We start from the raw sequence: 24,107 nt of genomic DNA on the forward strand, positions 1-24,107 counted from the left end.
TAATTACTACAAATATTAATGTGACATTTTAAATGATAAACTTTTGTTTTCATATCAACACTGAAGGTAATTTTTTAACAACAGGCTGTCCACCTGGCTTCATGAGAGGAAATGGATGGAGTGTTAAAGCACATGCAACCACAAATTATTAGAACAACTGTATGCTGTAATTTGACACTTTAAAAAAGCAGATTACTTTCAAAACCGTTTCTTCTTCTCCTGGCTTTGGGACAAAAACAATGAAATGACTGATTCAGGTAAGTTCTGATGCAAATGCCTCCCAGAAAACAGGGCTGGAAGAAAAATTAAAATACCCAGCATATTAATGAACATTACTACATTATTAGGCAGCTTCTGACAGATGCCTGCAGAATACATTTCTATTTTGACAGCAAGTCATCTCATAATACAATAATCCAGTTTACTGGGGATACAAAATACATGCAAGGTTGAGCAGCCAGACTGCATTTCCCTACCTTGACAGAAAAGAAGGAATCTAATCTGAACCAAGGAGTCTGGAAACAAACTTTCCTGAACCTACCTGTTCTTTTCTGATACTCAGCCATTCAAAACAAAGCTTTCACATCATTCACACACAGAGATATTTCACTGGAAGCTCTGTCTGAATGTCCCTGTTTATTCTCCAGGATAACATACTGTTTTACAGATGCATCATCTTCAGATGCACAGGTGATAATTACCAGGTGGACACAAGGGAAATACATAACAGGATTTAGAGAATTCTTAAAACATTATTTTTGAGCCTCAGGATTAGTGGATACATGTGCCATACACGCCCATGTATGCTTCGAAAAATTCTAACAGCAGAGTAGAAAAAATCCAAGTCAGTGTTGACCAAAGGGCAACATGCTCAAAAAAAGGAGAATAAATTAAATCAGCAGCTGAAGATTTTGGACTCTCCAGAAGATTAAAAAACACACCAGAGCTTGCATTGTAGAAAATGTTGGAATTTGAATAGCAAGTTCTTCTAGCAGAAGCTGTTGCTGGGCTTTATCAGCTCTGCCTCTAACTGGATGAACTGACCCCTGTCCATGGTACTGAGCCACCAAACAGCCAAGACTACCAAAAAATAACATTTGCACAAAACCATCCCAAAGCCAAAGCTAAGAAGTTTGGAGAAAGGTCACCAAACTCATTCTGTATTAGAATTTACCAGTCCAAACTGTCCTTGGTTAAAAACTATCTACAAACATCACCATATCTCTGGCATTTCATTTTTGGCTATTAGAGAAGAGACAATTGAAACTTTACACAGTTGGACCAAGACTGCAAAAAACATCAATATGCAGCTATCAGTAATATCATGTTTTTAAGAACTGCTAAGTAAAAATGCTGCAGTGATCCCACAAAAGTGAGAACCTTCATGCTGGTCTATCAGATTTCACTGTAATCTAAACTGGAACAAAAGACTTACCCTAAATGCATTCAGAATTGCAATACAGTCACTCCTACTATTCCCAGCAAAAAACATTTTTTTCCTGTCAACATGAACAAAAACTATTAGCAACAATATGTTTTTCAAATATTGCATGTATTACACAGCTGAGTAACATCCTCCATGTCTTTAATAAACATGATCAATACACTGATTGTAATTACTTGTTCTTATTCACACATCCTCACTGAAGGAGATGCTCTGTATGAGCAGGATAATAATAAGTAATTGTCCTTGCTATTTAAAGAATCATTTTAATAGACACTGCAACATGAAAAAGGCAAAGCTGAAGAACCAGGCCTTGTGCTCAGCAGATGGTGAGTTAGGCTCTGTGATTTATGTTCCCAAATAAATAGATTCCAGTATCAGCTACTCAGATAAGCTTCTTTTTGCACTTCTTAGCATTTTAACAGAAAATCAGACTCATGAGATGGAAAATTATATTGGGAAATCAACTCTGCCCTATGCTCTCAAATGTAGTTAGAAAGTGATGAAACATCTGGGGCACTACCTGTATGCATCAACATGCTTTTTGAAAGGTACTGCAAAAAAATTCCGCGAAGACAGCGCTGCAGCTACAACAAAAACAAATCAAAATTAAAACCTGCAAATCATCTGGTTCTAGAGAAATGTTCTCACATGTTTTCTTTCAGTTACCTATAATAAGGCATTCCTCTAAGCAACCAAAGACATGCCCCAGGACTATCAATTTTCCAAGATGCAGGTCCAGTGGCAACTGTGTCAGCACCGTTCCTAAGAAAGTCAGCTCACCATCATGCAGATCATCTTCTGTTTGCACAGAGGTTGTAAGTGCTCCAAGCTAGAGAAATTAAAATGTATTCACTTGTAAAAGCTGACTAAGTACACCTAAGACAATTTTTAAAGCCTGGCAATTTTGAAACCAAAGCTGCTACATATACTGTATATAAAAGCAAGCTACAAATAATGCAAATATTTATTTCTTATGCACTTTGGGAAAAAAAAACTTTAATGCAATGAAGATTTTCCTTAATTTTTTAAATTGAAAATCAAAATTATTATCCTTCTTGTACAGGTGAGAGGGGTATCTTCAGACTGACCTCTATAAATCATATGTTTATGAGTCTGTTTTTTTACTTATTTATAAACAATATCGCTTACAAAGGGTTTTTTGGCTATTTCTCTGTTCTTTCTCACCATAGATGCTAGTCCTCAAAGAGTATCATTACTCCCTGATGAAATTACAATTGTGTTTTAAAGATGTAACTACAGAAATTATGCTAAAAGGATGGAAACCCAACAAGAGACCAAGGCATGAAAGACTCTCTAGACACAATTCATATCTGAGGCTCCAGTTAAGACTGCTATACCTTAAATACAAAGGAAACCACTTCTGCAGTACATTCCTATTACCCTGATTTTAAGAACTTTAAAAGGAAGCCTACCTCTTTCAGCTGAAGTACTGTACGTTCAATGTCACCCACACTGGGTGGAGAGAGAGCTGTGGCCAGCAAGGCTTTTGGTTCCCCCATATCAAGCTTCTTTAATTTTAAGACTGTAGATCCTAATGGACAATGCTGAAGGGAAGACAAGATTATTGTTACTCTCCCCTCATGGGAAGTGTGACAAAGTGTTTTATATGAAGAAGTAAGTTTACAATTTAGCAAAATCTGCAGTTAACTGTGTACAACAAGGGTTTGTTTTCTTTTGAGTGGATTACTTATTTCTAATCCACATCAATTTTACTGCTATAATTTATCTCCTTCTATAAGGAAACTATGTGGAATGATCTTTGTGAAATAGTTAACAAGCTGAATTCTAGTCATTGCTATTAGTTATTAATAACTATTCCAATCATCTTCAGAGAAAGTAAAGCAAAGTTTCTCTGCTATGACTACAAGAATTAAAGAAAACCTAATCCTCAACCCAAAAGTCTTACCAGCATCTCAGGTTCTGACTTCTCTGGAATACAGTCTGCCCAGAAGTCCTTGCATATGAGCCTGTAACAGTAGCCTTTGGAAACACGTCCAGCACGACCTTCACATGAAAAAACAAATCACCAATTTGTAAATTGCACAAGTTTTTTCCAAAGCCATCTATCTACAAAGCCTCTGGGCAGCTGAGCAGCACACGACAGCTGATGCTGCAGGCTGAGCAGTCTCTGCTCTCTTGCAGCAGACAGGCCCAGAGGACACAGAAGGGTAGGACAAAAAAATTCTGCTTTCATAGTAGCAGTAACTAACAAAAGAATTACATAACTATTTCACTCAAATACCTCTTTCACATAACTGCCCTCAAATCAACAGCCATTTTTCTCAGTTGAACAGGCATTTCCTATTTGACTCTACAGCTAGAAAATCATCTTCAATATAAACAAGTTTTAAGCTCCAATGATAAACAGCAAAATCTCTTTATGATCTACTGTTTACAGAAAAACACAATGACTCAGAACTCTATCTTCACAAATCCAAACACCATTCACTTCAACCAACTAAAGGGTACTCCTCTCTGTGGGACACTCCACTAGTGTGAATTTTAATACTTTTCAGTAAGATACAAAACACTCCTCTGCAAATATACTTGAGGAAAAAAAAATCATTCACACAGAGTTGTTTAATCCCATTTTTATACCCTGACATGGTAAAGGCTTATCAAGTATTAATGGCCAAAATAATCCGTTCTTTTTAGTATTAATACAAGAAAAAGCCAACAAAGAATTGTTCATGAAGGTCAGCTTCTAAAATTCCTTTGCATTACCTATTGTCATCTTACCTTTTCTTTGATTACAGTTCATCTTGGATGCCCAGCAAAGCCTCAAATTTTGGTAATTAGTTTCCTTATCGCAAAACAGAATTTTAGTCAAGCAGAAATCTATCACTGCAAATAAGAAAAAAATTTCCTCATGGCAGTTGAAATACACAAGAATAATCTGTATTATCAGAAAAGTCTGAATAACTTGAATAGCAATAAAAAGAACAACAGATTTATAAACAATCAGACCCAAGATATTCTGAATACTAAACAAATTGCTAACAGATCTTACTACAAAAATAATAAATCACTGTAGATGACAATCATTAAAAAGCAATCATTTCTGCATTTAGAAACCCTGTATGAAAAATTGCTTAAACTGATGCAATTATTTCAAAACCTAGTCAGAATGTGATTAAAAACCTTAACTTGTGGCATGAGGTCTGGCTCTGCTTGTTGCTGCATTTAAAATTACCCCTTAGTGAAGACTTAAACCAACCTCTCACTCAGTAGCTCTATTTGTTCATGTATTCAGATTTCTCTGTTGTGAAAGAAATAATTCAACATGCCAACAGCAGTGCTTTGAACAGTGATATATCCTGGAGACCAAACTTAGCACAAGTATAGAAAATATTACACACACAGTGTATAGAGAATTAGAGGATTTAGACAACTTACCATATTTAACATCAGGAACTGTTACAGAGCTCTCAGCTACATTGGTAGCTAGAATAACCTGAGTTTTGAAACAAAAAATGAGCAAGGAATGCATAAACAAAAAATTACTCGCATTAATGTTTCTACATGAAAAATCCAAGTTGCTGTGAAGAAACATAAACGTAATGGCAACACAGCATTTCTGCTCTGTATAGTAAAAGACAGCAATACCATGGAAGGACAACACAAACCCCTTGTATTTTCTTGTTCTGAGCTCAAAAAAGCATAATAATGCAGTATGGCATTAGGACAGTGTAGAGGAAGAATGACAATATTTCCTTGTGCCTTTGCTATAAGGAATCATCACACTATTGGCAGCAACACACCCTCAGTAACAGCAGCTGGAGAAAACCAAGGCAGCAGTGACAATGTGGGGCACAAGGTGGGGCACTCTCCCATACTGGGGCGCTGCTTTGCTGTTCAGTGCCACCAGCAGCCCCTCCTGCTGTGCAGGTGCAGGAATCAGCATGCACAAACCATTCTGAAGGACAAAAACAGCAGCAGGCAATAGTTTAAGGGTAACTTCCTCAAGTTATTGCACCTCTCTTGAGGTCTGCACACCAGTTAAAACAAAAGCTCAGTAAGAAAGGCCATCAGTTTACACACTGAAAAACTGAAGCGCTTTGTCCTCATAAAATGCTTTGAGTTAGAACAGCTAATATTACTTAAATACATTATTGCTTGCTATTACTACTCTAGCAGAAGGTTTCACATGCTTTAAAAAAGTCATGATTTAAAAATATTTACTTTTCTGTAGCCAGGAACCGTAGCTGAAAATACTTTACTTTGTTCCTCCAATGTTGCACATGCATGAAGTGGGTACACTTGCCACCTAAAAAAATATATTTGTGAAATATTTACTGATGCAAGAATATTAAAGTTGATTACACTTCTGTGCTAAACCCTATTATGCACTTGAAACTCATACAGCTGAAAAACTCATGTTCAGGTTTAACTGAGTTGAAATAAATGTGGTCTAACTTACCTTTGATATTTATCTGAGAGGCATGAGTGCATGTATCTTATTTCACCTAAACCTAGGGAAAAAGTAATCAGGACTTTAATTTTTCATTTAGTCATGAGGAACAATTCAAAAACATCAACTATTAACTGCCTGTCATTATTACGTCTTTTTTACCATATAATAAAATGTTAGAAGAATTAAACAGCAAATATAATGATAAATCTCTGAAAACCAGTGAGTCAATTTTTGAAGAACCATTTGGCATTAATTTAACACGTAATAAAGATATAAAGGTCATTTGACAACATTCCATTATTAGTCCTTGTTTCAGCTTCTTACAACTGACAACACATGCTGAATATCCGTCTAGTTTAGGCTAAAATTGTGTATTTCAGTCAAAACAAGCTCTTTCAAAGAGTAGAGCCAAGGTAAAAAAAAAAAAAAAGAAAAAAAAGCTATTTCTGTCTTAGCTATCTCACCTTTGGCCATTACAGTGCCCATCTTTTGGGGCATTAATTTCACATCAGCCAGGGCAAATCTTACGACTAAGGGATTTTTTTCTATTTTCCTGAATACCTCCACAGATATAAACTTTTCTGAGAAGCTTAGTTTATTTCTTATTGAGACTTCAATTCCAAATGTCCCATTTTCAAAAACCTGTCCCACAGTGGATTTCCATGGAGGTTGTTTTTACAAATAAAAACAACTAAAAAAAGTTTGATTCATGTTTGGCAGAGAAGACTCTGCATCATCACTGTTAACAGTAATTATTAATCAGTCTAGTAATTACTGACTAGACACAGCAGGCAGTATCTGCTGACCAGTTTCAGAAGTGACAAAGGTCTCAGAATGAAATGAGAGCCAGTAACACAGTCTATCTGGCAAACATACAAGGATAGTAAGGAGAGAAGGGCATGGGGAAGTGCAGAAGAAAATATGGAACAGAAAAAATGAGATCAACACCAGCAGAACAGATAAAATTAGATCATTTGGAACATATTCATGCATGTATGTTAAGAAGATTACTCTACATTTTAACATGGCATCACCTGTTACTTAAAGAGAGGCAAGTTCTGGAGCCAAAGGAGAGGTGAGTACTGAAGAATACTTACCTAAACAGAATCAGACTTGGTAGCATTACCAAAAAAATTAAGCAGTGATCAAGACAGGCAATTACAAGGGAAAACATGGCATCCTACTTGAGACAGCTGCAGCTCCTTTTGGAATCAGATTCTGCCCCATCAATGAGTTCCACAAAGTCAGTGGGCAAAAATCACTCAACAGCATCCTCAGCACAGCATTGCTCTTTCTGGCTGCTGCTGCACACTCAACTTCACAGGTCAGTGTGAGTGTTATTTTTAAGGTTCAAGATGCTATGCAATCATTAGCACTCAAAAAAAAATGAAGCATCTCCAATCAACATCCTAAATGTGGATGTTAAATGTGTAAAAATAACCCAGAGCTCTGTCTCAGCTGCTGTGCTGTAAAGTGAGGGCTCACCTCCCCTCTTCTCCAGTTCTGTATAAACATTTGTGAGGAAAATTTCAAGGGGTGTTTGCTAATCCTGTATTCTGGATCAGTCTTGAGTATCTAGTTTAAAAACAAGGTCAAAGACTGAGCAAATAAAACACAAACCTGAGTGTACCAGCTTATTACCGCATGGGCTTTCACAAATCTACTGAATGTATTTAAACCACAACACCCCAAGCCAAAAACCAGCCAAACAAAACAAACCAACTCAAGGTGAAAGATTTTGGATTTTAAAATGCTAAGGAGTAATTCCAGACTGAAATGAAGCCTCAGAGGGGCTGAGAAAGCCTGAGAACACACCAGAAAAACACCAATATCAAGAGGCCAGAGGCAACAGATATGGTCTCCCTACTTTATTAATCACAAACTGGAATGGGTGTCACACTGACACAATGAAGTAATTCCTTCTAGACATTAATTTTATAGTGAAGGTAATTCCTAGAAAGGCAGCTCTAATGCCTTTTAGCTAGTGGGGAACACTCCAAGGAAAGCTGCTCTGCAAGTGCAGTGTATCTTTCAGCTGGTGAGCTGGGCCTCCAGCCCCTGCCCTGGCATGCCTATTCCTAAGCTCAACACAGCAGGGAGATGACATTCATGAACATTTTACAGAATTAGAAAGTCCTGGTGGGGACAGACTCCATTGTGTCCAAGGAACAGCTGCCCTGGACTTCAATGTGACTTTCCACTTGAACACAACCAAATCTTTTCCAAGTCTTCAACTAACATGCTGAATGTTAGCTCAGCTCATGAAGTAAAAGAATAGTTGAAACCACCAGGTAACAGATTTATGATGTTCAGAAAATCTACTCTGCAGGTCAGTTACACTGCCTCTAAAATCCAGCACTGATTAAAGTGAGTTTAAATAAGGAATGTCAGTCAAAACCAAAGCCTACAATAATTTCTGTGCAAGACAACTGAGGTTTTGCTCTCTACAGAAGACTACATGTATAGCCAGTTTTATGACCAATAACCTCTACATCTTCATGTGTACTTTTGAGCATGACAAGCACACCAACCATGTACATGGAAAGAAAAACAGGAATTTGAGCCTTTACAACAATTTAAATGAAGACCACACTATAGGCAGATAAGAAAGCACATCTAAAAGAGTCCTAGGAGTTTCATCCAATAATTAAAAACTGCACTAAAAATTTAGCAACTGCATTTCTGTAGTTTAACTACAGAATTAATTTTATTATTTTTAAAATACATAACATCTTCATTTTTGACTCACAGCTTTTCCAATTATTGCCACAATTAAACCAGTTTCCAAGAAAAAAATGCCCAGAGACTTCATTTAAGTATGTGTTTAATAAATGCCTGGAAGAAGTGCCAGCAGGAAGCTCATTAGATGAAAAATAACAAAAAAGAAAGTTATTAAGACATAGACTCACCTGGTAAAAACACGAGCACGCTGCCACGTTCCAATGTGCCACTGAAATTCTTTTTCTCCCTAACAGGAAAACACAGCTTCATTAGTTTTACAGTCTCAATCTACCTCATTATCCCAAGTTATTTTATTCTGGAAGAACAAGCAGAAGTGCACACTTTTTGTAACATGCATTATTTAAACTTCCTGAAGAAATGAAATTTCAACCATTATTTGCAACTACGCTTTCTGAAAAATGCAAGATATAAACAGTAAAACCAGAGCAACAAATTTAGTGGTTTTCTTTGAAACTATGACAAGACAAACTTTCTCATTCTGCAATGAAAATAATCAGAATTAGGTTACTTAACATACAGTGTTAGACAAAGTGGTAGAAGTAACTTTATTACATTTTCAGATGTAATATTACATCTTCAGATACTCAACATCAATTTACAAAACACAAAGCAGAAAAATCCATTATTTACTTATTTCACATGACATTAGGGCATTAAACAGCCAGTGAAAATTAATGCCTAGCTTTTATCCTTTTTTCCCCATGAAATTATGTATATTTTATGTTACACTATAAAACAGTGTCATTTATATTTATATAAGTCTTGATCTAAGTACTCCTCAGCTCTGGTCTACAGTAAAGAATTTATTTTCCATATGACATGGCTGCCCTGAATAGTCATTCATGCTTCAGGGCATGAAGTGCACTTTAGGAACACTGGGTACAAATCAAACAAATATGTAAAATATTGGGCAAGTACTAATAACTACGGACTCTGCTGCTGCTTAATTAGCTTCTCATTTCCCCAAGAGCCACTAATTCCAGATCCTGAACTGCATCTTACCCATGGCTCCTCTTTTCCAGCTCATCAAATGACTGAATCAGAGCCACTGCCACTTGATACATTTTCTGTTCGATCACTGGCTGCCCAAGGCTCTGAAGATGAAACTGTTTGGAGAAGGAGGAAATGAGGTTAACACAGTATAACTGGCTACAAGGCTGTACTTCACACATGTATTTCAATTTCTCAAGTGCTTGCAATTCAAACTGATCCAGTACAGAAGAAGTAACTTCACCTGATGTACTCATTACCTTCTGAACAGATGTTTTTCTTCAAGTATCCTAAAATTTTAATGCTGAAGAAATACTTGTGATATTTACCTACTTAAGCACCAACCCACCCTCCATTCATTTGCAGAACATGCTCCTTATCCTGAGGTCAAGCACAAGGGAACTGACCAGAACTCTTGGGAGCAGGGTGACAGGGAGGAATTTGTGTAGGGAAGGCAGAGTGCTGCTCACAGCTGCTATCACACAGATCTCTCTACCTGCCTGCACATAAACCACGTAACTCTTTCTCCTTTAAATTGTTTTTTCGTTTAGTGGGTTTTGTGGTTTTGGTCACACCCTGTCAAAGAATTACAGTTCTGTTGTACTCAACAAAGCCATGGTGATTCTGTCTACGTTGTTTTCCAGCATTCTGTACAAACTCAAGGCTTTAGTATTTAAGAACATACACCATCAAGTCTTCAGAGCAAAGACAGTAACTAAATCACTTTTCAGTTTTATGCTTAATGAACTACACTGTCACCGACATCTTTTCATAAAAATCCTTTTTTGGGATTTTTCCTCTTCTGGGAAGCTGAGGCCCCAGAAAGAGAACATAAACAATAATTATCTGCTGCTGTGGAATGCAGCAGGTGCATCTGTGATTGGTCTTCTGTGAGTGTTTGGATTTACTGACCACTCACAGGAGAGCTTTCTTGCTTTCTGCCTGGACACAGAACTTTGTGATTCTATTCCTATCCTATTCTTAGCTTAGCAGCTTCTGAATTTTTCTCTCTATTCCTATTAGTATAGTCATAATGTATCATATATCATAAATTAATAAATCCAGACTTCTGATCATGAAGCAAGATTCTCATGTCTCTCTCTCACCCTGAGGAACCCTTGCAAAGCCATGCAACACTAGACCTGCTATGAAAAAGGTCTATATAGCATTACATGTTTTCCTCTTGTAGGGAAAATGGCTTTTGATAACTGCTCACCTTTCATTCTCAGAGTTTCCCCTCACTCTAGTGCAAACTCTTTACTGAACCAAGTGTTTTAGTGAGCTAAAATCACAGATCACTTAACTAGCTAAACTATTAAAATGAAATCAGTAATTTTTCTACCACTTCCCCATTGTAAAGGAGCTCATGCCAATCACAAAAGCACAGCTCCTAGCACCAATCTGAAAACACTGATGTACATCAGCATTTGCTACTGCAACCTCAGTCCTCAGTTTGACTAACCCAGGGGAAACCTTAAAATTACTTGACTGTTTTCTTCAGTGATTTTTGCCATAATATATGTGAAAAATCTAAGCAAGTTATCTCTTCTGGGCTGCTCCAACATAAGATTTTTTGGTTTATATTATTCCTGCTTAACTAACTGTCAAATTTGTCTTTTCAATTTTGCTACTGACTGTACCTTTAGCATTCTCTAACAGGACAAGGCTTCCACATCACTCCCAGTAAAAGGTAATAATGTGACAAACAGCAAATCCAAACCCCAGTCAGACCTGACTGAAATAATACAACACAATCAGAACAGCTTTTGACAGCAGCTTCCTTCCACCAGGACTCTGACTCTATTCCATGGACACGAAGGAGTTTTTACCTTTGCAAGTCAAAAAGGGGCTGCATTTTTGCATTTTCCTTCCTTTCTTAAATTTGCATTTCATATCTCTACCACTATCCAGAACAAAAGGCAAATATTTATACATCCAGCTTGAAAATTGCCTCTAGATAGAGTCTTCATGCATTTTTCATGAAACCTGTGTTTCAATGATTTCTTGGGCCTTAGAGGTCACTGGTATGAACAAAGTCATTATTCCATTAAAAATCCAGAACAATGTGTTTACCAAGCTCATTATGCCACAAGAAAAATAAACTAGTTTTTTGTAAGCCCATGCTCACAAATTGAGCAGCACACCTATAAGTGACCCAGTATCTGGGCAAGGACAAGCCAGTGCTACACTGAAAAATGTTTCTCCCTTTTTTTAATTCTTTCCTACAAATGAAGTAATTCAAGTAGAAAGCTTTGTCTTTTGATTCAGCTAGATGTCTGTCTAGCCACAGCAGAGGGTTGACCGAAAAAAAAATAATGACTGGCATTTTTGGTCATCTTCCAAATCACAACAGCATCAATGAACAGACAAATTATTCAAGTCAGAACTACTCCTAAAAATTTATCTTCAAGCACAGTTTTAAAACACTATCACATGCAGAAATGAGACATGTATTAAAGCCAAGAGGTCTGCAGGATTCATGGAAGAATTCTACATCTCTACAGTAACATCCAATTATTCTAAGATTTTTTGAGACGGGATGAAGATTCACATCTCACAGCCAAGAGACAATTGCAAACAACTAAACTGATTTTGACTGAGATGCTTTAGGAAATGATTGAAGATTTATGCAATGTAGTTTTACAGTTACTAATTTTAAAATCAAAAGTAAACTTAGAAAAATTCTGTTTATCTAAAGAGCAATGACTGCATTTACTCTTAACTGCTGTGTTCCTTTATGTAAATTTTACAGGCTTTTATAGGTGAAAATAAACCATCAAGAATTAAAGCCTGAAGCCTGTACCTCAGGCAGTTATCTAATTGATTTAGATTTTAGCATGATGAAAGATGTGCCTCAGCCTCCATACGGCAGCATTAACTCATTAACTGCCTTAATACTCACATTCTACTTTCCATTTTATTAGGATGTTACACAAACCATCTTAGACCTTCCACATTTTAATTTTTTAATTTTAACTAGTATTCAGAGAAAATCTTCACACACAGCACCATAAGGAACTAGATCCAGACCAAGAATCAGTGCTTTAGAATTCAATTTCACCCTTTTTTAATATAGATATTAAAAAAAAGAAAATCAAGAGCACTTATGTGCTTCTATTGTTGCCCTAAGTCACAAGAAACATCTTGGACAAACATACTCTCCTCATCTTGCTGAAAAACAGAATGGCTATAGATAGGACAACACAAGATACAGAATCAGATGAAAACTTTAAATAAAAAACACAGAAAAAAAAAGTATAAAAAGGGCTAAGCACTGAAGGCAGTTCCTTTGTTCATGACCTCTGAGGTGAAAGGTGTGCAAGCTGACATTCAGCTCCAAGTGCAGATATGACAAATCAAATTTGACTGAAGGAGACTTCTTACTCAATTTCCTGGTTATCTTTTTGTTGTCATCATCAAAAACCTTCTACAAAGCCCATGTATTACATAATCTCCCTATTATCTGACTGTGATACTAATGTATAAATGCTGATGGGCCAACTGCTACAAGCAGCTGAGTTAGTTCCTTTGTTTGCATTAGAACTTCTATGGTTGAAGCCTTTGATTTTACCTTGCCTCTGCTGAAGCATAACCAATGCCAATATGTACACATACTGCTTATATGTACAGCATAAGCAATTAATTTTCTTCTGGGCTACCTATTTTATTTCACTATTTTATTTTCTGTAGAACTGATGGATGAAAGCTAAATAATAATAGTGTGTTCCCCCCTCTGGTGCTTTTTAAGTGCATGCCCCATCTCCTTCACTGTAATAACATTCTAATAGTGTCTTGCATTATCAAAACTGACCAATAATTACACCCACATCCCAGTTATTTTTAGACTGGGTATCATAATACAGCCTGAGTGCATTTGTTGTACTCTGCTTTAACCTGTTTATTTTGCCTTGAACCATAATATTGAAAAGAGCTCACTCAAGTGAATTCCTGCCCAGCTGTTTTTCAAATGTAAAACAAACTCCTATTATAAAACCACAGAAAACAAATCACACATTTACATTCATTCCTTCATTATCTGATGTCTACAGAGATACCTGCTATAATGTCAGAAACTCTAAAAACAAAACATAAAAATTACATTCTGTGCAGTTTATAAACTAGATTGATAAAGCAAACAAATCTTCAGCCAGCACCTACTCTCCTTAGGCATCAGAGAAGGAGTTCTCCAGCACAGCCCTTCAGGGATCTGAGAGGTATCAGTTATTTTAACATGTTTCCATTACTCAAAATTACACATGTGCCACGGTGGCTTACATGGTTACAACAGAAAAAGGTTCAAAATTACTGCGTAACATCTCTGGCACTATTAAAAAAAAAAAAAAAAGAAAAGCAACAGGACAGAAAAATAGGAAAGTCTCAGCTGATAGAGAAGCCAACTTGATAATATCAAAGTTCTAATCAAAAATGATTGCTTTCTCTTCGTTTCATTGCACTTTGTGCTTTTGATACATGAACCAACCCAGGAAATATTCCCTGATTTTGTCAGCTATATTCAAACAGATCTCTAAATCTATTTATGTTACTTTCCACACACACTTTTACACTGTTCATTTTGAATGCAACTATCAAACAAAATGCCTCATCCCACTGAAACATTTCTGTTTCATGAAATAAACTAGTCTGCTCTTAAGAAGACTCCTGTTTTATCATCATCTATTCTTACCTAGAATTGTAATATAAAAGTGGCTATATGTCATTTTATTACACAGTTTTCAATTGATTACTCCAATTTCTTATTATGTCAAAAGAAATTAAATTATATTTACAATACCTGTATATCAAAAATGTCCTTCAAATCATCAAGATAATATTCTTCAACTGCAAAAGGTCTGCCTTCCACCTTAAATATGCAGACTGGATTCAAGCCATAATGAACTGGAAGTGCAAAGTAATCAGCTAGTTCTTTAGAGTTGATGGAAGCAGACATCAATATTATCTGTTAAAAAATTTATAGCAGAAAATTAAATGCAAAATTAATAAAAGCATTAATTTTAACACAAATTGTCTTGTTACATGGAACTCTCCATTTCCTCCTCATGTTAAATGATCTAATTCTGGTTACTACAGATATGTAACCTAAGGATATTAAAGACAATCAAATTAAATGCTTAAGATACCCTAATGAGCACATGGAGAGAGGCAAGCACCTGTGAGAGAATGGCTCAGGCTAGAATGCCTATGGCAGACAACGTGGTGAAAATTCAACCAAAACCACACAGTACCCTTGATAAAGATCTCACCACCACCCAAACCAGAAATGCTGTAAAACACAAAAGCATCCCCCCCTTACAAAATGACAGGAAGGCAAACTAATGAAGATTGCATCATACAACTGTGCTCAGGCACAAGGAACACATGGAAAGGGCAGGCTAAACCATGAAGTTTTCCAACATGATCCTCAAAGGAGAAATTTGAAATTACATTAATTCTGCAAATATATGAAATCTGTCCCACTACAGCATGGACTGCCCCATGGCTCCACAGATAGTGACTCACCTATGCCAGGGCAATAGGCTAAATGTAACCTTCTCTGAAGGCTATCCAAACAAAATCCAATCTAAGGCTGCAGTTAGAGGCAAGGAATATTAAACTATCCCTTCCAGATAACTTTTGTAATCTGGACTCTAATCTGTGTGGAATCCTTCCAAAGTGGAAAGAAGTGACAGATTCTTTACAGAGTGCCTGAAGGGTCACATAACTGAACCAAAAGTTTGATGTAACTCCCGAAGCAAAAATTCAACAAGCACGAATCGCCAACGTGGCAGATGAACACATCAGAACAGATGGTAATCAAAGACGACAGCTCAAGATCAAGCAGTCCAAAACCACTTGTACAACACAGTTATGTCCAAAGACCCACTAGATGATACCAAGAACTGTTACTAGTAACTATGGAAACTGCACTGTTTGGTTTGACCCAATAGAGCCACTCTCAGTCTCAGGTTTTCTTTCAAAATCCTATCCCAGCAAGATCAACCTCAGAACAATCCAACTTCTGCTCTGTGATCTAAAAATAATAATCTGCAGCAGCCACCTGCCAGAAAATCCAGCATCATTTACACTGGTTACTTCAGCAGGTAGATCTTGTCCTCAGTACACCAGAATCACTCAACTAACTCCTGTCAGTTGATGCAATGTTGAATTACCTGCTGCTTCTGAGGTTTGCAAATTCCAAACCAGGGAACAAACAGCTCACATGCATTTCATACCACCCTGAGTTAAAAATGTTTTATTTCCTCTCTTAAATAGGGCTCCTTGCACCCTTTTGTTTCATGAATCCAGGGAGATGGGAAGACAACCTTACATTTTCTAAATGAATTGGCCACATCAAAGCTCCCTCACTTTACAGTTTTTTCAGAAGGGGATGAAAAGGAATGAAGTAGGAGACAATGGGCTTAGTATATAAATTCAAACTGAATAGCCCATTCCACTCTGCTCAAGGCCGGCAAGTGAGATCAAGAGTTCTCCCTTCTTCAACATAAAAAAAAATCAAAGGGACAGCCCTCCACTCTCTCAAATATAGGTCTCTCTCAGATTTGTACAATATTAAAAAACTGTCATCTGCAGAAACAACTGCAGAGAATGATATAAAGGGGATAAAATTTTTCAGTGACAATTTCAAGAGACAGAAATGGAACTATAAAGAAAAATGAAAAAGTTGTCAGGAACCTCTTAAAAAAAATGTTTTCTAACAGAAAAGATGACAGGGCCTGTAGGGATTCCTGCCATTGAAACCAATCCAATAATCAGAATAAAGGGCAAACTTCTCACAAACTCAGTTTGATCAAATTATTGCTCTTCTCTGTAGGCAGAGCCAAGTGATAAAAATGGCTGAATAGTTTCACATAACTGTCTCTAAATCTAAAGACAAGAATTTTCTCTAAAATCTAAATCAGCATGAAAATGGATAAAAAGTGAAAGATGTGAAGTGCACAGCCATGTCCTATGCCAAATGAAAGGGCCCTTTCAGTGACAGCATGTTTGGAAGACCTAAAGACCAAGTTTGAATCAATGTGATGGACTGCACAAAAGAACACATCATTCCTTCCAATGGCAACAAAACCAGCCAACCTAGACTTTATTTTGAACAGAAAAAAATCACATTAAACTATTATCTCAAAGCACTTCATAGACATGCAGTCTCACAAAGTATCTGTAGTCCCAAACAGATGCACAGCAAGATACTGAGTTAGGCTAACTCCCATCACTTTTTCTTCATTTCTAACATTTCAGGAGTTCATTAGTTTGAGACCCCAAAGACCAAATATGTCATGCCAAAGGTCTGTGAACTCTGCTTTAGTACAAAGCAGAATTGCCCAACATGCAGAGAACAACCTCAGCCAAATTTTACTACCAGTTCTGCCCAGAAATTACAGTACAGCACTTCTGATCTTTTGCTATTTCTTCAGATAAGTTGTCCCACTTAAGCAAAAAGGCTTTTTGTATTTCCAGGAGTTAATTCTACCATTTTAACCAAGAAAAAGCACTGCCCTCAATATCCAATATGCAATTCCAGTCAAATATCCTTCGTGCATTTTTAGCCTTAAGCAGGCTTTAGAAACTAATGCATTTTAACATGAGGGGGAAAAAAAAAAGAAGTCTCTCAGAACACATTACAGCAGCCAGGAAAAGAATGCCCCTTAGCTTGCTTACTTATGAGGAGTGGCAAACTAAAAATATTTTGGTAAAAAGTAATAACACATCAATTTGTGGTAAATTCTTTAAAATAAGGCCTTCATAGATAAAAGACATGCAAAAATTTTCTGGCAAGAAAAAGGAGAATTCAGTTTGAACCCACCTTCACATTCTGTGAATTTGTACACAACAGTTTACGGGTCACCAAGAGCAAGAAATCAATTTCTTCTGTACGCTCGTGCACCTGGAAGACATTATCCAGAATTTAATTTCCATTAATTCATCCTCTGCCTTTTGACGATCTCTTACTTTCCTACTCAATTTTATGCTTTATTTTTGTAACTTGGAATAAGAATACATTTTCATACAAGAAAGCACACACCTTTTGAGCCTAGGCATGCTAAGAATACTTTAAAATCTCAACAAGAGTCTTCAGATGACTACAGAACCCTTTGTGAAAATCATGTCACTCTAAAGTTAAGAAAATCTAGAAAAATGATTAAAAAAAAAATCAATCTTGAGCTCTAACCACTGGGTGTACTAGAGCTGACAGTAACAGAAGTCTGTGATACTGATGCTGGGTAAATTAATTACACTGTTAAGATCCCAAGTGATCCAGGGACTGTTTTGGTTTGTCTGAAAACTAAGCAAATTAGACAGATGTGCCTCATTCCCAATGGCTCCCAGCTATGATCCAATACACAGCTGCTTTCTAAAACATTCATTTACACCCAATTCTTTATATATCCTCTCACTCAAGCCTTCTGCCTGCTCCTTACAGTTCAGTAAATACTGCTTTCCAACATTATCCATGATGACCATATCCCTGTCTTGAATTACAGTTTAAATATTTTAAGTGCAGCAGCTTTTTCTGGAGTTCAGCCTTCACAAGTCAACATTCATGTCCTGGAGGCTAATTAGCATATTCTAATATAATGTAAACCTAAGACATATTCAATGCTGTCCCATAACAAAAACTAATTTAGCTAAGGTAGTTTTCAGGCTGACAGTAAGATCTTGCTGAGAGAACCAAGACTTTTGGTCCTAGTGTGTTTAAGTATGGTCCTAAATGTCTGCAGTACACTGAGAGGGGTGAGACCTGCAACTAAACATATTGTGGAGAACATTCAGTTTTTAAAAACAGTGATTGTGGACTCAAGATCCCAATCTCTGTAGTAGGTGTGGAGGAAAAGGTGGCATATGAGCAGCAGGAGGGACCAGAACCCTGGCTGGGGAAGAAAACAACACACACAGTCTTGACAGAGGGATGCTGCTGAAAGAAGGGGTACAAACCAATAACATCAGTTCAAATTACAGCACCCAAGAAAACAAAGTTTGAAAAACCTCTGCCATTCTCCTCTGTAAGGGGCCAGAAAACTTTATTCATTCATTTTCATATGTAATGAATAAATCTTAAAACTAAAGGAACATAACACTTTATGCGTGCACCTTCTATGTTTCAGCTTTTGTATCTACATTTAACCTGAATTTCCTTACTAAAAGAAATATTATGGTTTCCAATTCTCTGCTAATACACTGGAGTACTCAAATCTTTTCCATGAAGGCATTGATACAATTTCTTAGGCTCTGGGGGTTTTTTGTTCTTTTTCTGTTTGTATAAGGAAAATTTAATACTTCATTCAGAAATGTAACCACTGGCTCAATCTTTTCCAGGTTTCCAGTGTACCATCTCAGGTACAGTCATGACAGCCTTGTTACTGTAATAGTATAATGGTGCACTAACTATTGTCTCCCTGATCCTCAAATGTCCAAGAATTAAAGTAGCTCTCAGCTACACTGCCAGTCACAGGATAAAAATTAAGAACGGTACTCATAAAAAATACAAGCTAGAACAAAACACATACACACAAGAAAATACCCAAAACCAACCAATCAACCCCTCAAAAACCCCAAACCCCTCAAAAACCCCAAACCACTAAGTTCTCTTCTGTATCCCTACATCCCAAGATGTTGTACATCCTACATGAGATTTACATTCATGATTTGTGACAGTACAATTTCATATCTGACTATGATTAAAAGTCAAATATTGCTTTCCATATAAAAGAAGCATATACACATGTAAAAATATACAAATTACAGGTGTATTTTCTTTAGCTTCCTAGTGAAGTGACAGCAACAATAATGAATCCTCATGAATGAACTGTACCCACAACCAGGAGTCAGAACTTTCACAGAGATATTTTTCAGGACATCCCTGAAGAATAAAGACATTTTAATATCCCAGTGAGTAAAAAGTAGTTGCCTTCTCCTGACAGGCCTAGCTGGACAGGTTCTTGAATTCCACAGGACTGATTTCAAAAAACATTTCAAGGCACCTACATTAAAAATTATGGACTCCCAAAAACCCTCCCCACACCTTCAATTCCAAACTTGGTGCTCAAAGGAACGCAGACAAGCCTATTTCAGCAAGTGTTACCTTAGACAACTTATATAAAATACTTTTAAAAGCAGATGCCTGCATTTCTCTTTTCTTGCATGATAAGAGAAAAAAGAGGTTTTATTATTATGAAAATTAAACTTACTCCCAGCAACTTACTTCATCAATGAAAATGTGTGTGAACTGAGTTAGGCTCCTGGCAGAAACGATTTTCTGAAGAAGAACTCCAGTTGTCATATACAGCAACCTCGTCTCCTTTGTTGAAACGTTCTCTAAACTTAACTAACAAGAGTAAGAAAAATACACACTAGCTGAAAACATACTTGTTGTAGTTACAGAAGCATGCACATGAAAGAACTCCAAAATCAAACACAGTGTAAAGTCATCAAAATTATTTACTCCCACTTGAACAAGTCTCCATACAAAAGTGTTCTTACCAGAATCAATTAACTGTTTTTTTCTTTTGGAGAAGTTTCCAAAAATTTTAAAACTCTGAAATTTTATGAAGTAACAAAATTCCTTGCTGGGGACTTTAGACTGAGAATTCTTCAAAGACTTCTAAAGGTACATGCATACGCCATCCTTTCCATTGATATAAAGAGCAAGAAAAGGATTTTGTCAAAATGTAGTTTACTTACCAGATGGGAAAGGAAAGAGGTTTAAGTTATCACCAAGACCAGGCAACACACTCCTGAGAGAAAGGTTCTACAACCCAATATGAAACAGCTTTTTGATTTCTAACATACTTGTGGTACCTTTAGCTATCTCAGGTGTAACCTGCCCGGGCAGGCAGAGCTGTGAGCACCATGTGCAGCTTTGGATCAGCCCAGAGCAGACACAAGTGCACTCCACCATTGCCCTCTGCTTCTGCCCAGCTCACACAAGTGCTGGTGAGACAAGCACAGCACATCCACATACACTGTCCTGAAGACAGTCTGGAAGCACAGTATAATTTTAAGTCTTTTAGACTCAATAGTCTAATGAATCAATTTACCAATTTAATAATGAATTAATGTAAAGTATCAAAAATCACAAAGGCTTTACATATAAATTACTTTAAAAAAAAACAACATACATAACTTGGGTTTTGCTGGGATAGAGGTATTTTCTTCTTAGTAGCTGGTACAGTGCTGTGTTTTGGGGATTTAGTCTGAGAATAATGTTGATAACACAAGTGTTTTGGTTATGGCTGTCATGTTTGTGATGTGGCACAGAAGAAAACAGACATGGGAAAAAAAAACAGAAAACAGATGAAGCAGAAGCCTGACATGTAAGAGTTCATGTTATGAACAGCTCTGCCACTCTCAGTTAAAAATCAAACCCCTTCAGACCTGAAAATTGTACAAAATTAGATTAGGGGTAACAAAGAACACCTAACACAAATAGCATATTAGGAAGTAATCTGAAGCTGCAGATCTATGAAGAAACAGAAACCTTTAAATGCACGCTAGCAAACATACACATATTACTCTAAGTGCAAGAAAGAAACAACAAGAAACAGAAGGAAGCAGAGAAGAAGAGCTCAGCAAATATTGCTCTGAGCAAAGCACTCCAGAAGCAGAGAATTCTCCACGAACTGTCCCACTCAACAGCAGTGTGAACCCCCTGGCTGAGGAACCAGAGCAGCTCATGCAGAGACAGCTGTGGCCAACCCAGCAATGAAACCACCATCACTGCAGCTCAGTGTGGCTGCTGACGAGGAGCTGATCACAGCACCAGGACCTGTGCCAAACGAGGAATGTGGCATCAAGTTTAAACAGAGGGACAGAAGTGGGCTTGAAGGTGAGCAGAACAAAGCAAAAGGAAGAGACTAATTTAAGAGGAAAAACTAGTTTGAGTTTTTCACATGTTAAAAAAGAACAACAGATTGTTTACAGAAAAACCTGGTCATAAATGCACTGAAGTGCTGACAGAGACAAGTAAATGTAGTAAAGTCAAACAGATAGTAAATTACTTAAGGAGCTGAGAGGAAAAATGACATAACATGGTTCTCCTGCAACAATTTCAGTGATTAATAATGTAGACATGTCTGATGCAGGCACCTATTTTCTGTTGAAGTCCCACCATGATTTACAGTTGTTCAAATGTACAAGTTGATTTAATTACAATCATTTAGCAGGAGACAGATAAAAAACCAGCAATTACACTTCAAAAGCAGATTCTCTAACATTTCTTCAGTATGTTAGATATGTTTAAAAGTAACCAAAAAAGAGTACAGAGTACTTTTTAATGCATTTTTAAATTCAATTTGGATTTCCTCATACCTGGTATCCTACAAATCCCCCAAGTGTCCATGATCTTTCCTTGCTAATCCACCTGGCAAGGCTGCTGGCGCTGATTTTGCGAGGCTGGGTGACAGCAATGTTGCAGGGCATTGACCGGGTCATGCAATAATCCAAAATGTACTGGGGAATCTGGGTGCTCTTTCCACTGCCAGTCGCTCCTTCCACAATCACAACTGAATTGTTCTGTATGAGAGACACAATCTGAAAAAAATTTTTCAAGAAAACTTGTAAGTATATGAGTTTTAAAAGATATAAAGAACTCAAACATATAAAAATTCAAAACAGGTTTCAAACAGATCTGAAATATCAACAGCTTCCAAGCCACAAAGCAAGTTTCTTCAGAACACTGTGCCATCTTTTCTATCAGAGATAACTGGAATACTACAGTGCATTAGAAGATGACAGAAAAGAAGATGGGCACACAGCCATGTACATATTTTACATGAATACCTATAAAGCGTAATAGCAACGTTTCTTCCTCTAAGAAGTTTTATGCAATGGTTTTGTAAAAAAACCCAGAAGTTTTGTACAGTGTTTAAAACAGGAACAGAAATTACCTTTCAAAACACAATAGAAACAAACTAACAAAAAAACTACCCCAAAGCCACAACAAAACATTACTTTCAGCTTTTTTCTATGAGAGGAAGTAAACTGACATTACCTTTTCCCTGTGTTTGGCTGTAGGCATATCCAAATATTTACACTTACTTATTGGTAGAGAAATTGAACCACTTGATTCACACTGAGACAATGAAGTACCTAGGCACAAAAATAAACAAGAGTAACATTTCAAGAGAGAAAGGAAAAGACCAGCAGGAGATGATGATGACAGTATTTGGAAACCTAACTTCTCTAAAATGTGAGCCACATACTTTAAGTATTAATAGAATAATATTTTTTTTTTTATTAGTAGACTGAAGAGATTTTCTGTATTTATGCAACTGCTGCTATACTGGAAGCAACTCTGAAAAGCATGGCTTCTATGCTTAACCACCATCAGTGGAAAGGATGTATACAACTCTATGTTTATCTCCTAATTTAAAAAACTGGATTTTTGCAGTTTGCATTACAACTGTCAATTCTATCTGTACACTCAAGAATTTTTTACAATACTGAAAATAATATGCCTTATTCATGCACCCATGTTGTTTCCCTTAAGTCTACTGTATTCACAGCACAAAATAACCTGTAATAATTTTACATTAATACCATTATACTTCTACCACTTGGCCATTAAAATGTGCTAAGCACCATAATGACCTTTCTGTGTGATAGTACACTCTGCAGTCTCTTGGCAGTAATCCACATCAGCACTGGGTAATACAGAACAAAAATCTTTCAGTGCCAGCCTAAGTTTCTGCTCAGAGCTCTGCAGTCAGTTTGACCATGCAGAACAAAAGAACAGGTCTGGGGGTGCAGAAGGGGAAAACCTGAACAAGACTGTGGTAAGCAACAATTCTGCAAGTTACAATTAAACAAATAGTTAAAACACTCACAGCATAATGAAATCAAAAGTAGGAATGCTTTCCATGTCAAATGGGTTTCACCAGGTATTACAGTGAAATGGATATGTACATACAGAAAATAAAACATACAGGTAATAAAACCCTATACTTCTTTTTATGTCATTTTTTTCTCTAAGAAATAGTGACACAGAATTCTATTATTCTTTCTACAAAGGCAACCATTACTTTAAAATAAAGGCTACAGCCTAAATACTTGACTGCAGTTACAGTTCTCTTTCTTTGGAAAAGTAGTGACAATCTCACAGCAGTGAAGCAGGAGCAGGCAGAACAGCATCTTAGCTCTGTGCCATACCCCTCAATGTATTCACAAATTGTCTCAAAGTGTCAAGGAATACAAATTAAGTTATTCTAACACTAAAAAAGCAAACCCAAAAACTGGACAGCTCACTATGACGGTTTCTTAAAGCACTAAAAAGAGAGTTCTTCTAAAGCCATATTCTGCAACAGGAAAAATTATTTTACCTGGACTCTAATGCAGTAGTGAAAGGTGATCACTGCTCAAGGATTTACTTAGCACCACTAAACACAAACAAAACCAGAACTTGATAGCAGCACCCCTTTGAAATACTAACTGTCCTTTTAAAAATACTTTTGGTCAAGGTTCTAAATACATTCCCCAGAAAAA

General features: G+C 36.8%; 1 protein-coding gene across 1 annotated transcript in view; it reads right to left on the reverse strand.

The window, feature by feature from the left end:
* Positions 1 to 24,107, reverse strand: part of TDRD9 (tudor domain containing 9) — a 59,920-nt gene that overhangs the window by 22,181 nt on the left and 13,632 nt on the right. Inside the window, exons 4-19 of the mRNA XM_063159359.1 lie at positions 22,618 to 22,715; positions 21,936 to 22,157; positions 19,831 to 19,953; positions 17,434 to 17,514; positions 14,407 to 14,571; positions 9,627 to 9,730; positions 8,792 to 8,850; positions 5,889 to 5,940; positions 5,651 to 5,735; positions 4,865 to 4,922; positions 4,208 to 4,312; positions 3,375 to 3,472; positions 2,881 to 3,012; positions 2,114 to 2,276; positions 1,968 to 2,031; positions 1,436 to 1,499 (exon numbers count right to left, since the gene is read on the reverse strand). Coding sequence (XP_063015429.1) covers positions 1,436 to 1,499; positions 1,968 to 2,031; positions 2,114 to 2,276; positions 2,881 to 3,012; positions 3,375 to 3,472; positions 4,208 to 4,312; positions 4,865 to 4,922; positions 5,651 to 5,735; positions 5,889 to 5,940; positions 8,792 to 8,850; positions 9,627 to 9,730; positions 14,407 to 14,571; positions 17,434 to 17,514; positions 19,831 to 19,953; positions 21,936 to 22,157; positions 22,618 to 22,715 — 1,673 coding nt within the window. The remainder of the gene's footprint in view (positions 1 to 1,435; positions 1,500 to 1,967; positions 2,032 to 2,113; positions 2,277 to 2,880; positions 3,013 to 3,374; positions 3,473 to 4,207; positions 4,313 to 4,864; positions 4,923 to 5,650; positions 5,736 to 5,888; positions 5,941 to 8,791; positions 8,851 to 9,626; positions 9,731 to 14,406; positions 14,572 to 17,433; positions 17,515 to 19,830; positions 19,954 to 21,935; positions 22,158 to 22,617; positions 22,716 to 24,107) is intronic.

The sequence above is a fragment of the Melospiza melodia genome, chromosome 6 (genome assembly GCF_035770615.1).
Source record: "Melospiza melodia melodia isolate bMelMel2 chromosome 6, bMelMel2.pri, whole genome shotgun sequence".
In the NCBI taxonomy this organism is placed as follows: Eukaryota; Metazoa; Chordata; class Aves; order Passeriformes; family Passerellidae; genus Melospiza; species Melospiza melodia.